At 43.5% G+C, this 16089-nt stretch overlaps 1 protein-coding gene and 1 non-coding gene across 3 annotated transcripts in view; both read right to left on the minus strand.

Moving 5' to 3' along the window:
- The window catches only part of ST3GAL5 (ST3 beta-galactoside alpha-2,3-sialyltransferase 5), a 50887-nt gene extending 41640 nt beyond the window's left edge, over positions 1-9247 (minus strand). The window contains exon 1 of one of the 2 annotated variants that reach the window (XM_028516675.2): positions 9037-9247. In XM_028516675.2, the coding sequence (XP_028372476.1) occupies positions 9037-9121 (85 nt within the window). In that variant the 5' untranslated portion in view covers positions 9122-9247. The remainder of the gene's footprint in view (positions 1-9036) is intronic. The other variant, XM_036028245.1, reaches the window with a different exon arrangement.
- A 2292-nt stretch (positions 9248-11539) lies between these two features.
- Positions 11540-11621, minus strand: TRNAM-CAU. Its single transcript has one exon. It is a non-coding gene; the product is annotated as a tRNA-Met (tRNA).
- Between the last annotated feature and the right edge of the window lie 4468 nt (positions 11622-16089).

A 16089-nucleotide genomic window follows, 5' to 3' on the forward strand; every position in this document is an offset into this window, starting at 1 on the left:
CCATTTTGGGCAGGAATATCATGGAAGTGAGTCTGTGCCCTTCTTGATATATTTTACGTGGAGGCGCCTGATGTTGATTAGTCTCTGAACTGGTGGTGTTAAATTTGGTCGACTGGTGAAAGTGGTGGAAGGCAGGTTTCGCCACTGTCAAGTTACAATCTTCCCTTTGTAATTAATAAGTAACTTGATGGGAGCTACTTAGAGACTAAGCAAATATACTGTTCCTCACCAAACCCTCTTGTTTTACCACCCACTGGTGGATTCTTGCCTGGATAGAGATAATATTATATATGATGTCACACAAGGTCAAACTTCAGGGAAAAAACTAGGCTGGTTGCAGCGGTAGCTGATGAGCATCCGAGACTCTTCTGTCAGATTTAATTCAAATGACTACAGGTTGTGTTGATGCTTCACTATTACAAAAAAAAAAACACCCCCCAAAACACCACCTCTGGAGTTGCTTCTGAGAAGAGCCATGAGTATTCATGAATATGATAGGGTCTCTCACAGTGAGCCATGCCTGCTGGGAACTCAGCCCTGCCATTTACAAGGTGTCCACTGGCAGCAAAAAGGGACATCCGGGTGCAGAGAGACCCGGCAGATCATCATCCTCACACTGAGGCCCAGTTCTCCAGGGCCCACGATGAGGTGCTCAGCTCGGTGATTCTGTGTCCACTGTGGCAAGGCACTGGGAGCTGTGTTTGAAAACAAATGCTGTAACCCTCTACTACTTTATACTGAGGCACAACCAAGTTTGGGAGTTCTGATTTCACTTATTCTAGAAATACTTTTTAAAACTGTTATCACAAAGTTATAAACTTCAGAAATCATGTAAAAGCAGAGAGAACATTCTGAAATCAGGTACTGGTTGTTACACTACAGCCCAGCGATACCCACCCGTAACATTCTGGTTTATGTTCTATAGGTCTTTTCTCTTTGCATGTGTGTATTTTATCAGGATCGGGATCATGCTGTCTATACCAGCCTTTCTCAAGCTGGGCTGCACTGGACAATTACAGAAAAGGATCTCAGTGTCTGTTTTCTCAATTCTCCTGAGGACGGTCTATACTTAGATTCATTCCAGAGGCACAGGAGAGAAGTTATTCGTGACATACAATGGCTGCCTTAGAGTATTAGGGTAAAATTCTCCTGTACAGCCCAACTGAGAAGGGCTGGTCTATATCTTTGTGTCATTTGTTTTGCTCACTTAATAATCCATGAAATAAGCATTTAATAAGCACCTTCCATAACCCAGGCATTGGGAATCTAAAGATAAATAAGACACAACTCCTTTCTTCTTTAAATGAATCATCTAGCCAGGGAGAGTGAAAATACCTAAATACCCCAGATACTGAGTAATGCCTTGACCTGGAGTGCTCTGGGCACGGAACCACCAGCTCTGACAGAGGAATCCAGGGAGGCTTTGCTAAGGCGATGCTGTGTAAATGGGTCCTTAAAGGATGGGCAAGACTGCAGAGATAGAAAGACAAGAGGAGGCATTCTTGGTGGTAGGAAGGGCATGCCAAATGTCCAGAGGTGTGCTCAGGCCAGATCACAGGGGCCCTATGGGAGATGTGGCTAAGAAGGAACCAGGCCCTCCGAACTGGCCACAAAGGAGGCATCAGGAGGCCCTAAGCAGTTCTTAAGCAGGGGGATAGTGAGCTTACCCTGGGACGAAGGTGACCCTGGAAGAGGGTAGTCCAGGGGCCTCTGAGATCACTGCAGCCAGAGGTGAAAGGGCAGCTGAACCAGAGCAGGGACGGCAAGAAAGGGACCAAGAGATGTGCAGGAAGAAGATGCCACTGAACCCGATGACTGAACTGGCAGGGACTGTACTTCTAGCACCCAGTCAGCCAAGATTGGCCTGCACGATAACAAATTCAGGCCACTAATGAAAAAAAGAAAAAAAGGGCATGCAAGAAGGCTCCGCATGTGGCCAACCATCTGAGATGATTTCACAGCAGAGGTGAGGGACAGAGGGAATAAGATATGATATTGCAGTAAACTGAGGGAACTGCTCATAGAACTGCCCCTCCCCGGGGGGCCCTCCAAGTCCCAAAGGAAGGCCCTGGGTAGCAGCTCCAGGGTGGTGGGCCCCTGTGATGGCAAATTCCAGGTGCAGGGTGCGCCAAAGAAGAACGAGTCTGTGGCAGCCCCGTGGAAGCCACAAATAAAGAGAACCCTAGAAGTTACCTTTTTAATAAAAGAGTTCGCTCTTAATTAAACATAAAAAATACAAGTAGTTGGGCTGAATAAATAATCCTTAATAAGAGAAAGTGAAAGTTAGTAGAATTAACAGTTAACAAGAGCAATTCTGGGACCAATGTAAGCAGGCTCCAACACAGGGACCCTCCCCCAAACTCAGTGTAATGGGAACTGCAGGGAATGGGATCATGGGAAAGAGTGCATGCAAACGCTAAGATAACCAAGAACCCACGCCCAAAGAGAAAAGGTAGGGGCATGGGTTCTTCAGATGTGGGGCCATGAAGTGACATCACTAAACAGGACCTTAGTAATAATACTTCTCAGGGAGCACCTGGCTGGGTGGATGAGTAAGGGAAGGTGGAGGATTCCCTGGGCAGTTTATTCAATAATCTGTTATTCAAAAATCCCATTTGTCCTACAGGAACAGAGGAACCAGGCTGGTCATACAAAACCCCAAATCAGCAAGTGGTAATGACCCTCGAAAAAGGAGGGTCACCTGAAACAATCTGGAGTTCGACGGGCCCTGGCAGTTTGGAGAGGGAAGGAAAGGCAGTCATGGTACAGGAGACAAAAGAACATTTTATTAGGGCCGCTTTAACCTCAGAACAAGTTAAACATGTCTGAATTCCTAAAGCCAACAACATATATTTAGGTCTGTAGGAGGCATGGCTAAAATATCCAATTTCCCTTTCCACCCCCATTGTACATCCCTTTTTCACTTTGTTTCAAAAATCAGGGAAAACAGCATTTGGGCAGGCTCCCAAACAGGCATACCTCATTCACATATCCGAGTTTTAACCAAGCATGGAGCATGCACCTCATTTAGAAAAGAGCAACATGGACACTAGCAACATTAGAAATAACATTAGCTCATTAGAAATAAGGCAATGTGAACAGTCTCTTCTTTTAAAAAGCTCTCACAATCTCATTTTAAAAATCAGACAAGTAGATTTATCACCAATGTAATTATTTTCATAGTACTTCTTTTTAACTTATTCCACAAAGGACACAAGGGCAGTGTTAGGAGATGTTTTAGATTTGGGCTGTGTGTGTATGTACATGTGTGTCTGGGAGGCAGCTTAGAAAAGGCTCCCCTCAAGGTGGAATGAGTAGGACCTGGTGGGTAGGGGGCAGGGGGAGGCAGGTGCCCCCTGAGCCAGGACGGCAGGCACGGAGAGGAAACTCCCAGTGAGTGTCTGAAGGTCCAGCCAGGGAGGAACAATGTACAAGAGAGGCTAGAAAAGGAAGCAGACCGTGCCATGGCAGGTTGGAATACTATCCTAACGGGAGCCAGTGTGGGAACGGGAGGGAATTGAAATTGGAATAGGGTTTTGGAGAAACCTCTCGGGAGGTTAGATTGGTGATGGAGAAGTCCTCACGTGAGCTGAGACCAGTCAGGAGGTGTGCCTGAGAACGCATGACCTGGACCAGGGAACGAAGCCATTTCACCAGCTCAGCTAAACCCTCTCAAGAATTTCGACAGGAGCCTTTCTGAGGAGCAGAGTGGGAATGCAATCTATGCTACAAAGATGGGGAAGCACTGCCTCACCTACCATCTCATGCCAGACTGCCCAAATCTGAATCCCAGCTCTCTCCCCTGGGGTTTCTTAACTTATTCAAGCCTCAGTATCCTCATGTGTAAAATGGGAAGAAAATGGTACCAAACTCATATGGCTTTTATGAAATTAAATGGGCTGACATATATAACATATCTAGAACAGGTGAGGATGAAGTGAGTCAGTAGAGTATTTATCCTTTTTTCTGTTCTTTTGTTTTCCTATCCTTTTGTAGCACGTGGATTCGGGGAGGCATGTTTAGTATCAAGATTTTCACAAAGAGCCCACTCTCTTTGTCAGCCACAAAAACATTGCTAGATTACCACGACTCTAGACTCACTTGGCAGATAACTGAATCCCATCATTAGCTCCCTTTATCAAGACTAGTCACTCACGTTTATGGGCTAAGATTTAGAGCTGTGCTGTCCAGTACAGCTGCCACAAGCCACATGTGGCTGCTGAGTACTTCAAATATGGCTCGACCACATTGAAATGTGCTCTGTGTAAGTGCAAGAGACACACCAGGCTTCGAAGACTAAGTTGAACAGAAAAATGTAAAGTAGCTCATTAACAATTTTTATAATTTGATCTGATACTATATGGAACATATTGGGTTAACCAAAATACATCATTAAAGTTAATTTCACCTGTTTTTTAAATTCCTTCCTTCTCATTTATTGGATTTATTTTAATTGCTATGTTCCTAACTTCTTAACTTAGCTGATTAGCTCATTCATGCCTTTTTTTTGCTAATATGAGGAATTAATATTTCACATTTCTCTCCCACAAGTTTTGTAAGTGTACAATTCATCCTAAAGTGTTTCAAATCGAAACACTTTCAAATCCAAATTTAAAAAATAATAAAAATTATTTCTTAAATTTGATATGTAATTTAGTTGCATTGTGTTCAGAAACCTTTGTCTCTATAGTACTGATTATTTTAAATATGTTGGAAATTATTTTTATGACCTGGTGTACACTCAATTTTTATAAAAATAGTCTTCATTTGCCAGGATTATGTTTTTCATGCAGTAAGTTTGATCAAGCTTATTAATTGTGTTGGGTTTTTAAAATTTTTCATATATTGATTTGAGAGAGAGATCTGTTGTTCCACTCATCCACGCGTTCATTGGTTGATTCCTGTATGTGCCCTGATTGGGGATTGAACCTGCAACCCTGGCACATCAGGACGATGCTCTAACCAACTGAGCTACTCGGCCAGGGTTAATTGTTTTTTTAGAATAACTCATTATTGGTTTTTAGTCAACTTCTTCCACCAATTACCTGAAGAGATTTGTCAACTTTTTTTGTCATTCTGTTGCATTTTACTTTATATTGTTTGAAGTTGTGTTATTAGATATTCAGAACCTGGGAACTTTTTATCTCCCTGGAAAATTAAAACTTGATCCACTTATTTCAATTTTTAAATGCAGCTACTTGCACATTTTAAATTATATGTGTGGCTTAGGTTATATTTCCATTTGACAGCTCTAGTCTAGGAGAGGACAAGCAAGAAGCCTGCATCAGCCACCAAGTCCTGGATGGGTAAGGATTTGATTACAGAAAATGACAAGCAACGAGGGGAGCGTATTAGCAGCCTTGTAAAGTACCACAGAATGGAGATGACGAACAGACAGAAGAGGATGAAAAATCTTAAGCAAATACAAGCAGAAGCCAGGGAGAGAGGAAGGCTAAGGAAGAAGGAACTCTTATGGGTAATGGAAAAACAGCCCTGCTCTGAATATAATACATATTAGCCTTTAATTATGAAAATGACACCTGGCCTTAAAAAAAGACTTTTAAGTTCAAAAGACAGAACTACTATTCCATCAAAGTAGACCTTTGAAATTTAATTTGTTTTCATCAGTTTTCTCTCCTTGAATAAATCAAATCATATCATGATACTTTTCTAAAAAGATTTTATTTATTTATTTTTAGAGAGAAGGGAAATGAGGGAGAAAGAGAGGGAGAGAAACATTGATGTGCAAGTGATATATCCATCAGTTGCCTTTCACCTGCCCCCAACTGGGGACCTGGCCCATAACCCAGGCATGTGCCTTGACTAGGAGTCAAATCAGCAACCTTTCAGTTTGCAGGCCGGCCCTCAGTCCACTGAGCCACACCAGCCAGGACCATATCATCGTACTTAACTACTATGATTCCAGATATTAAAAACTTGAAGGAAAATGGGGAAATTCATGGGTGTAGGAGTTACTGAACCATCCAATCACTTAATCTTGGATATTTTTCCAAGGCACATAAGAGAACAGCAAAAATGTCTTATATGGCTTCAAAAGACAAAACAAAAATAGGCTTTTCCTCTAGGGTAGCAATTTGCAATCTTTTTCATGTCATGGCACACATAAAATAGTTACTGAAATTCTTGAGCACACCAAAAATGTGTATATTTTTGCCCATCTGATAAAAACAATAGGTATAATTTTGATTCTTTCATACCAGATGGCTATTGTGTTGGCTGTTGTCATTTCTTTTATTTGACAATCTAAGAGAAAAGAGGTCAGTGCCCCTGACTAAATAGTCAAGTTTTGCATGTTTTAAAAATTCTTGCAGCACACCAGTTGAAAAACCTCTAGGACACAGGGGAATTCTTGTAAAAATCCAGAGCTGCAAGGAAGGCAGGTCAGAGAAGTAGAAAGTAGAAGCAGAAACTATAGAAAGTACAATACTATAAAAGCTAAGTAAGAAGCAGGGGAGCTGGGACAAAGCAAAGCAGTTTGGCCAGAGAAATTCTTCCCTGGCGACAGGGGAGTCTTGGAGCTTAAAGGGTTCCCACAGATGAGCCTGTCCTGCAACCTGACTCAGGAGACACTGGGGCCTAGAGATGACTGCGCTTGCCCAGAACAAATAGGGTATGGCCAGGTAGAATCCGATGTTGAGTCCTGGTCCAACTCCTGCCTCAGCCTCCTTAGTGAAAAGATGCAGTGAAAAGTGACGTTGCACTCATCAGCTAGTAGTGAGGAACTACCAACGTAGTTATTCCAAAATTGGAAAATAGCTTTGTCTGTAGCTCTCAAAGCTAAACATACATGCACTCACGACCCAGCAATCACTCCTTTGTATGCCCCCATCAGAAATGCATGCATATGTATACCAAAGACTGGCAAAAGAACAGTCAGCGCAGCATTTGTAAAAGCCAAATACTGAAAACTTCCCAAATGTCCATCAACAGTGTACAGATAAATATGTGCTATATTATTCACCCAGTGGCCAAATCAGAGTGAACACACTATGACAGAAACCTAACTCATGAGAAAAGAAGACAAACACTTGATTGGATTCCATTTATACAAGCACAGGAAGTCAAGCAGGGATGACCCTCAAGGAGGCAGTAACTGGAAGGGAATGTAAGGGCACAAAATTTTTCCCTCCCTCCCTCCTAGGCTCTTCGGCTGGCCTAATAGTTAAGTTGACGTAAGACAGAGTGACAAAACAAATTTAATACATACATAGGGGAGCCCCATAAAAATATGAAGACTGAAACATCAGCCAGGTAACTAGTAACATCCTCTTTTTATCGTTCGTTCACCTCCCAAGAACCAACTTGCTAGATAAATGCCCCTCATTGCTGCCCAATAGCCCAGCAGGGAAAGAGGGAAGAACTAGAAGAGGCAAATCAAAGAACAGAGGGTTTGTTCTTATTCTGCCTTGAATATATCCTTAGAATTCAATACCAATCTATTTTGATCACATGCAACAATTTGGTAGTTTGTGTCAAAATTGTAAGCATTTTCAAAAAAGTCATAAATGTAAGTTTTTTAGAATTTATGCCTGTTAGCTCTCTTTCTCTTTTCCATAAAGTTTTCATTCCTTCTTATTTCACCCATTTCTTTTCTTGCCTAGAGGAAGAAACAGCTACTAATTACAAGCGAGGTTCCTTTCATCTCACAGGACCAGCAGCACTCATTATGGAGAGACATATAAAACGACCCATGACATTTGGTTACAGTGCTCTCACTCTGGCAGCTCACAGCAGCAACCTCTGCTTGCCGGAGCTAGCACTGGTTGGAATTCAGGTGATCTCCAGATCACCAGGAGAGATACAAGACATTCTTCATAGCTATCTGTCTTGCAGAATTACACAAGTGAAACCGCAACCCATCCTGTTTTTGAGTCTGTGCCCTTCACTCAACAGACACGGATTCCTCTTCCACAGCTTCAGGACAAGCATCCTTCTATGGAACAGGATTACCAGTCACCAGCCCAGAGGGCAGGTGGTCAGTCTCCTTCCTCTTTATAACCCCAATGCCCAGCCCAGCACCGTGCTTGTCATGAAGAGCAGGCAACCCAAAGGTGCCAGATAAAGCATAGCATGCAATTTTATCTTTTAAATGTACTATACCTAATTAAGCAGAGGTCATATAACACATAAACTATGACATATGGCCATAAAAATCAGTCTTTCAAGTCAGCTAGTGATTCTGCAGGATCTTCACTCCTAAACACATTTTGCGGTCAGAACCACGAAACCCTGAAAGGGACCCTGGCAATGAGCAGGTCAAGCCTCCCAGCAGACCAGAAGACCGAGCTCCACAGAGGCAGAGGTGTTGGCCAAGGTCACCCAGCTGGTATGGGGTAGGGGTGGAACCCAGCCTCTCCCTATTTGCCCAGCTCCTCGGAGATGCTCTCCGCAAACCTTGTGTTACTTAATGCACGAAAGGCACATAATAAATGCATGCCTAGGAGGTCAAGTCGCAGCTTACAATTCAGAAGAAACCAAAGGTCACTAAAACGTATCTCCTCCTCAGGGCTGGGCACAGAGCGGAGGCAGGAAAGGCCACTGGGGAATTTCTACCTGCAGATACCACACGCTACGCCCTCCTGATGGATGCAAGGGTCAGTTTCTCAGGAGCTGCTAGTTACCTTCTAAAGGGGCCCCCAACTCCGTCCCTGGGCATTGAGTTAACTCGGCTATGCTTGGCGTGGAAGCTTCCAGCAATGAATTAAACCCTGAGCCTCTGCGGAAAACTGGGGATTAAAAGCCATTGCAGTTGGACAAGGAACCCCCACTGTTCATCCCTGCGCCTCCTCCGCCTCCACACTTGCTCGGGCCACAGCGCCCCACGCCCGTCCACGCGACCCGAGGCCACGACTCTCAGCCCACATCCTCGCAAAGCATCTGGGGGTTCCGTGCCCTGGGCGCTGGCCGTGAGAGCTGGGGCGGAGCCACCAGGCACTACCAGGAGGAGGCTAGGAAGGATGCCACCGCCCCCGGCCCGCGGCCCGGCAGAGCAGAGGAGGGGGCTGCGCCACGTACCTCGGCCGGCAGGTGCCGCCGCCACCGCCTTGGTTCGCGGCTGCAGAGGACGCCGCTCCACGCCGCCTGCCTCCTTCATCCGCATACTAGGGAGGGGGCGCCGACCGACAGCCAGCCCCGGGCCCAGCGAACCCGCCCGCCCCCAGCAACCCGCTCGTGCCCATTCAGTCTGGACCCTCTGCTCCCCAGCGCGGATGCGGAGGAGGGGCGTGAGGGCGGGACCGTGAATCACGAGGACACGAAAGGCCAGTCGGAGTGCTGGAAGGCTACAGCGGCGGCCCCGCCCCTAGGACACGCAGTCCCTCCACCCAGCAGGGTGGAGGGAGCAGGGCGCCCCTGGATGGTCTCATCCAGGGTGGCTTGCGTGCTGGGGTGGGGGTTCCAGGCACCTCCTGTTTGCTCGAACTCTGCGTGCGGTTAGATGGTGGAAGAAACTAAAGGTGTTTTCAGACTGGTCATAGGCTTTTACTGCACCGAGGACTCGGTGTGGAGCCAGTGAATGAAGGGGCTTTCTGTAGTCCTTTTACTCGCCACCACAGCACCCCAGGCTGAGTGAGACTGGTCCTGATCTCTTGGGGCCCTCCAGACCAGCGCGAAGACAGCCTGGGCGTGTCTGGCAATTTGTGTAACAGTCTTATGTTTTTCCACGTGTAGGATAAGAGAGAACGTGCTGATTATACGCCAGTTTTACAGATGGGAAACAAGTCCAGAGAGGAGGAGTCACCCCAAATCATTCACTGGCAGAGCAATCAGAACCTGTACTCGGAGCCCCCACTTCCATACCACTGGAGTCCCCTTTAATTCTAGAATTAAAAAAAAGTAAGTATTAGTGAATCCTAAAATTGAGAAATTAAATTTTGTTGACTCTTGAGTGAAGTTGGTCTGCTTTCAAAATTTCCTTTCAGATTAATGAACTCAGATCAATGTCATGGTTATGTGCCTGTGACACCACTTTCTGTTTGAAAGGACGATCCTAGATTTTGAGCCAAATATATTTGTGTAAAGCAAGGGTCTTGTCATGCATCACAAGGGCTTCTCCAGGTTTGCACAACTCCCAACAGGGTTTGAAGATAGATGTCTGTGTTCTTCTCTGGAGTCAGGAGTTCTGGAAAAAAATTGCATCTGGGTAACAAAGGTCAGGAGGCAAGTCTTAAAAGGAAAGGGTAGGAAGACTGCTTTCACATCTCCCAAAGAGATTTTGCCATACCAATGTTTCTGGATTATTCTAATGCAAGGACACTTGAGCATTGGGGCGGGGGGGGGGGGGGGGGGGGGAATGGAGGAAAAGCTGTCACTGGGACATCTAATCCAGAAGATTGGCCAAGGCCAGCCAGGCAGAACAGCTGCCTGGTTCAGTGACAGCTGCAAGGACAATGCTGAGCACCTCACCCTGTCTGTCTTGGAGACCAGCCCGCGGCTTGCCTGCTTGATTAGATGCTTTACTTCTCTTTGCCTCAGCTGCTCTTTCCCATTTCTCCCAGATACCCCTTGCCCATAGAACCAGGCCCTGAAAGCATTTTAGCTTCCTTGAGGGCTAGCAATACTGTGGCTTGAAAGAGTGGGTGTAAGGTGGTGGTGGGGAAGAATTGGAGCTTGAAGCTGACTACTATCTCAGCCAAATAGGACAGCTATTTAGCTTACCCTGTACCCACTACCTCATTCAACCCAGTCACATTTGGTGGAGAGACAGGCTGACCCACTTGTGCAACGAGATAAGCCCTGCCACAAAACATCCTTTTATTGGCCTCAGAGCCATCTTTAGCTACTGTTCTGGATTAAGGCAGAGATCCCCAAACAGTAGATTAGGATCCTCCACCAGATATGAAAGCCTCCCCTAGAATCTCTTCATGTCAGTGACTGGTGTTTAAAAAGTTTCTGGACCCTGCTAGCAAAGAGACTATAAATCCAGGAGAGCAACCACAATTTTTTAGTTCTTTAGATCTTTATGCTCATTACTTTGGTCATTCTGTTAGCAGGCATTTGGTTGTCCTCAGCATCCATCCTACCCTTCCCCTCTTAGGTAAACTTGCCCCACTTAGCTCCATGAGTGGGGTTGAATTAATTGGTCTAAGTCAGTGGTTCTCAGAGTGTGTGTGGTCCATGGACACCTGGTGGTCCCTGAGAACCTTTCAGGGAGTCTCTAAAGTCAAAATTATTTCACAATAATCTAAGGCATTACTTACCTTTCTCACTGATGGCTCAAAACCAAAAACGTGCAAAACTTCTGGTGCCTTCACAAATCAAGGTAGTGGCCCCAAACCACACTACGACTACCACCACATACTCATGATAAAAAAAATGCAGTTTCACTTAAGAATGCAGTTTCACTTAAGAATGTTAAGAAGATAGAGTAGTAAAAATTATTAACTTTATTAAAATCTCAATTGTTGCATATACATCTTTGTAATAAATGACAATGAAAACTGCACATAAAACAAACTGCTATGACCCCTGCTACAAACTGCAGTGTGATAACTGCCTCAGGAGAAGCACTTGTATAACCATTTGTGAGCAGGATTCAAACCTGTGCAGGGAGACCCCACTGGATTATGAGTCCAATGCCTTAACCACTCAGCCATCACAGACACATCACTTGTGCAATCATTTGCACTGCAAGCTGGACTAGCTGTTTGTTTTATTTCATGGAACACTGTTTTTACTTGAAAAAAGAACAGACAAATTATGATTATTTCATCTGCGATATTTGGTGTACATTTTCTTGAAAATGAACTAAGTGAGCCTGTCCTAGGAAAACAATTGACTATTGCCAATAATGAAAAAAAAATTCAGTTTTCAAAAGAAATTTTGAATTTTGGAAGACTTGTATCATCATGAGCTTGACAACTTCTCAGTATTTAAGGACACTTCTGATGGGATCAATGGTGATATTAATGAATGTAATTTTTGGATATTGGATAAGGTATAATATGTCAACATTTGGAAAATCTGCATTTACCAGGTGAATCAAGGTTTTCCAAATGGCTAATGCATGATGTTACAAAATCATTAATTTTTATCTGTAAGGCAGATCATGAATTTTAATTTAACAATATGAAAAGCTTATAGATAAGGTTTCAGATTCCATAGTGCAACACACCTTAGTTATGGCTTGGAGAGTTTTGGTGTAATATCAAAAAGAATATCCACAATTTTCTTAAAAAGCTATTAAAATACTCTTCTCTCTTCCAATTACGTATTGATGTGAAGCAGATTTTCTTCATTTACTTTAACCAAAAAAAAACCAACAATGGGTTGAATGCAGAAGCAGATATAAAAATTCAGCTGTCTTCTATTAACCCAATCTTAAAGAGAAATTAATTTCTAATTTGGCAAATATCAATAGATAAGACTTCCACTAAAAAGATTCTTGGAATCCTCAGTAATTTTTGGAAGTGTTAAGGGGTCCAAAGACCAGAATTTGAGACTAGCTGGTGTAAGCCACCCAGAGTTGTTTCATCTTCCTTGCCTCTAGAATTGGTTCATGGGTGGCTGTAGGAATCAGACTGATCCAAGCAGAGGGAACCTCAGGAATTTATTGGCTGGTGGAGGAGAGATGCTTTCCCTTCCTGCTAGACAGGAGCAAGGCAGTAAGTAGCCTTGGAAGCTGCTAAGGCCACTAGTTTAGACTATAGGAAGGGATTATCCTAGGAAAAGAGTAGTGCTATGGGAAGCAGAGAGAGGGAGGTTAGAAAGAAACCATTTCCTTTCTGACTTTTTTGAGCCAGTATATCAGAACACCCTGCAGCCCATTCTAACTACTTGCTATATATTCACATTCCAGTTTTATGAGCCAATGAAATCTAGTGTAGGTTAGACTAGTTAACCTCAGGTGCCCTAACTGATGCATTATGTACCTGTTTGTACTTATTTTTACCTAAACAAGTACCTAATGTCTCAGATAATATACTTTCTAGGGTTTACTCATTCAGCTGTTATCATTAAAACACAAGTTAGCTTCTAAAGTAAAGTTAGAAGGCAGAGCAGGGTCTCTGAGGAAAGGAACCTAGCAGAGACAAGTGGGGTCGAAAGTGCTAACAATATTTTTGAAAGCAATAAAGAACACTGGCATGTGATATTGAACAGCAAGATTATAGCAGATTTTTAATTTTCTTCACTTTTATGTATTACTCAAATTGGACAGCATAAGCACATATTACTTTTATTTTATGGAAAAACTGGAACTATATATTTTTTTAAGATTTTATTTATTTATTTTAGAGAGGGGATGGGAGGAAGAAAGAGAGAGAGAGAAACATCAATGTGTGGTTGCCTTTCAAGCACCCCTACTGGCCCGCAATCCAGGCATGACGCTGACTGGGAATCCAACCAGTGACCCTTTGGTTTGCAGGCTGGCACTCAGTCCAGTGAGCCACACCAGCCAGGGCTATATTGTTACTTTTTTAATAGTCCACTGAATGGGCTCAGAGGGCAGGTTGGGATTGGGATATGCCGAGAGAATTCTTGGGCTAAAATTGCTAGCAGGAAGGAAAGATCTAAAAGGAATGTAGATGGGCCCAGAAAACAAAATTCCTTTCATTTACAGTTTGCCAAGAGTAAGTCTCAGTCCTGGCTGGTGTTGCTCAGAGCATTGAGTGCAAGCCTGTGAACCAAAGGGTCGCCAGTTTGATTCTCATGCTGGGGCACATGCCTTGGTTGCAAGCTAGGTCACCAATTAGGGATGCATGAGAGGCAACCACACACTGATGTTTCTTCCCCTCTCTTTCTCCCTCCCTTCCCCTCTCTTTCTAGAAATAAATAAATAAAATATTTAAAAAAGAGTCAACCTCAAAGATTCAAGTTAATAAGCAAGAATCCCTAAGGGTTAAGGAATCATTAAGTATGCCTCAATCAAATCAATGGTAATAGTTGCAGTTTGAAAAAGAAAAGAGAGGGAGGGGGAGGCCAATGTGCACATTATGTCAACACTGGAAAAGGCTTAAGATATAATATTAAGTGAAAACAAAAAATAGGACATAGATTATATGCAAACTTCTATCATGTGGCCCAAACCTGGAAGGGAGCTTGGAAAAAGGGAACAGTTGTGGTGTTAGGATGGTGGGATCATGAGTAATCCTTTCTTCCTTTTAAAGAAATGTCCTTTCATGTTGTTATACTATTTCTGTTACAATAAATAAAAATGAGAAGAATCATTGGTTCGAATTACTGAGGTCTTGGAGTCCTTTCCAGATGGAGTGTTTCTTGAGACAGCCAAATGACTCTCATCTGACACCAAGACAAAAGCTGTGATTTCCCCAGGACCTGTCATTTTCCAAACTGTTAGGGGTGATGCTAATGTGACTATTTTATAGGTGGCCAGAGGAAGGAAAGGAGGACTTAGGATGTTTGTAAAGTAGGGGATCAGGAATCCCTCTACCACTGCCTTGTTGGGGGGCTTCTGGCCAAGCCATGGTCTTCATCTTTTTCTCCTGATGGGCTTCCCCTTTTGTTCACCTCCCATTCTCATCTTTTCCTGAGATGCTGTCTTTCCTTCAGAACCCGAGGGGGCTGGAGCACAGCTGCAGCCAACAGACACAGACTCTGTCTGCTGTCCCAAAGCACAAAGGAAGTCAATCAATCCCTTGAGGTTTCTCTAGGAATGTTTCCTGTGATCAGTCACAGGAGAAGCAGGAGTGAAACAAACAAGGAGGAGAAAGAGACAAAAACATCAGGCAGGGAAGGCTTTCTCTTGGCAAAGGGAGGCTCAGATTGAAGAAATAGTTCCACGCAGATGAAATTCTTTTGAAAGCCATGGGACACACCTTCAAACATGCAAATTCAGGCCCTCATTCTGTCTATTATGTTAAATTACACAAACACTTGTTGAGTGACTATTATGTGGCAGGTATTATGCTAAGTGTTTACAAAAATTAATTCATTGTTATCATCAAAACACTCATTTGAGACAGGCTCTTCTTATTCCCGTATCTTATCTAAGGAAGGCAAGGCTTGCAAAAACTTCAGGAAATGAAGTAAACTGCCCAAGTTCTTATGTCTAAGAAGTAGCAAAGCCAGAATTTGAATCTAGGCCATCATACTCTAGAGCCCACATAAGACATGGTCCCTGCCCTGAAGGACCAAATGGTCTAACTGAAGAGAAGGATATCTTAAAACAAATTAACAAAGAAACCAGTGACATGATGAGGTGTAGGAAAACTATTAATTAACAAAGAACCATGGAAGCTCCTGAGCTCAAGTACACCTCTTGGAGGGAGGTGGAAATCAATTTTGACCAAGAACTGCAAGACAAACAAAAACTTTATTTAGTGGTCTTTTCTTTTCTTTTCTCTTCTCTTTTCTTTTTTTTCTTTTGTTTTAAGAATTGCAATCCAGGGGACACAGATTTTGGTAGAAAACCAACTATGTTCCAAGGGGAAAAGAAAGGGACACAGTGTATAAAGACAGAAAAAGGGGGGGCTATCAAAAGGATTCTAAGTTGGCTGAGAATGCTTCAAACCCAGTACTAGTGGAAGCCAGCCTTGGCTCACAGCATAACCACTCCCAGGGGCCTCCAATCCACCCACAGACAGCTACCAACCACTCAGCCTGAGTGTCAACCCCATCCACTAACTTGCAAATAGCAATCAAGGCTCAACTGCAATAGGAGAGCACATACAATGTACACAAAGGACACCACTGGAGCACCTGATTCAGGTGATCAAGGAGCCTGCATCACTGGGCTCAACAGGACACCTACTACATAAGGCTACTCTGACAAGACTGGGAGATGTAGCAGCTCTACCTAATACATAGAAACAAACACTGGGAGGCAGCCAAAATGAGAATACAAAGAAACATGTCCAAAATGAAAGAACGATACAAAACTCCAAAAAAAAGGACTAAACAAAATGGAGGCAAGCAAACTACCAGATGCAGAGTTCAAAATGCTGGTTATAAGATGCTCAAGGAACTTAGTGAGAGCTCCATAAAAGAGATAGTAAGCATAAAAAATAACATAGGAACCATAAAAAAGAACCAGTCAGAAATGAAAACTATAATAACTAAAATAAAGAACGCACTAGAAGAAATCAATGTCAGATGAGATGAAGCAGAGGA

The sequence above is a fragment of the Phyllostomus discolor genome, chromosome 6 (genome assembly GCF_004126475.2).
Source record: "Phyllostomus discolor isolate MPI-MPIP mPhyDis1 chromosome 6, mPhyDis1.pri.v3, whole genome shotgun sequence".
Classification (NCBI taxonomy): Eukaryota; Metazoa; Chordata; class Mammalia; order Chiroptera; family Phyllostomidae; genus Phyllostomus; species Phyllostomus discolor.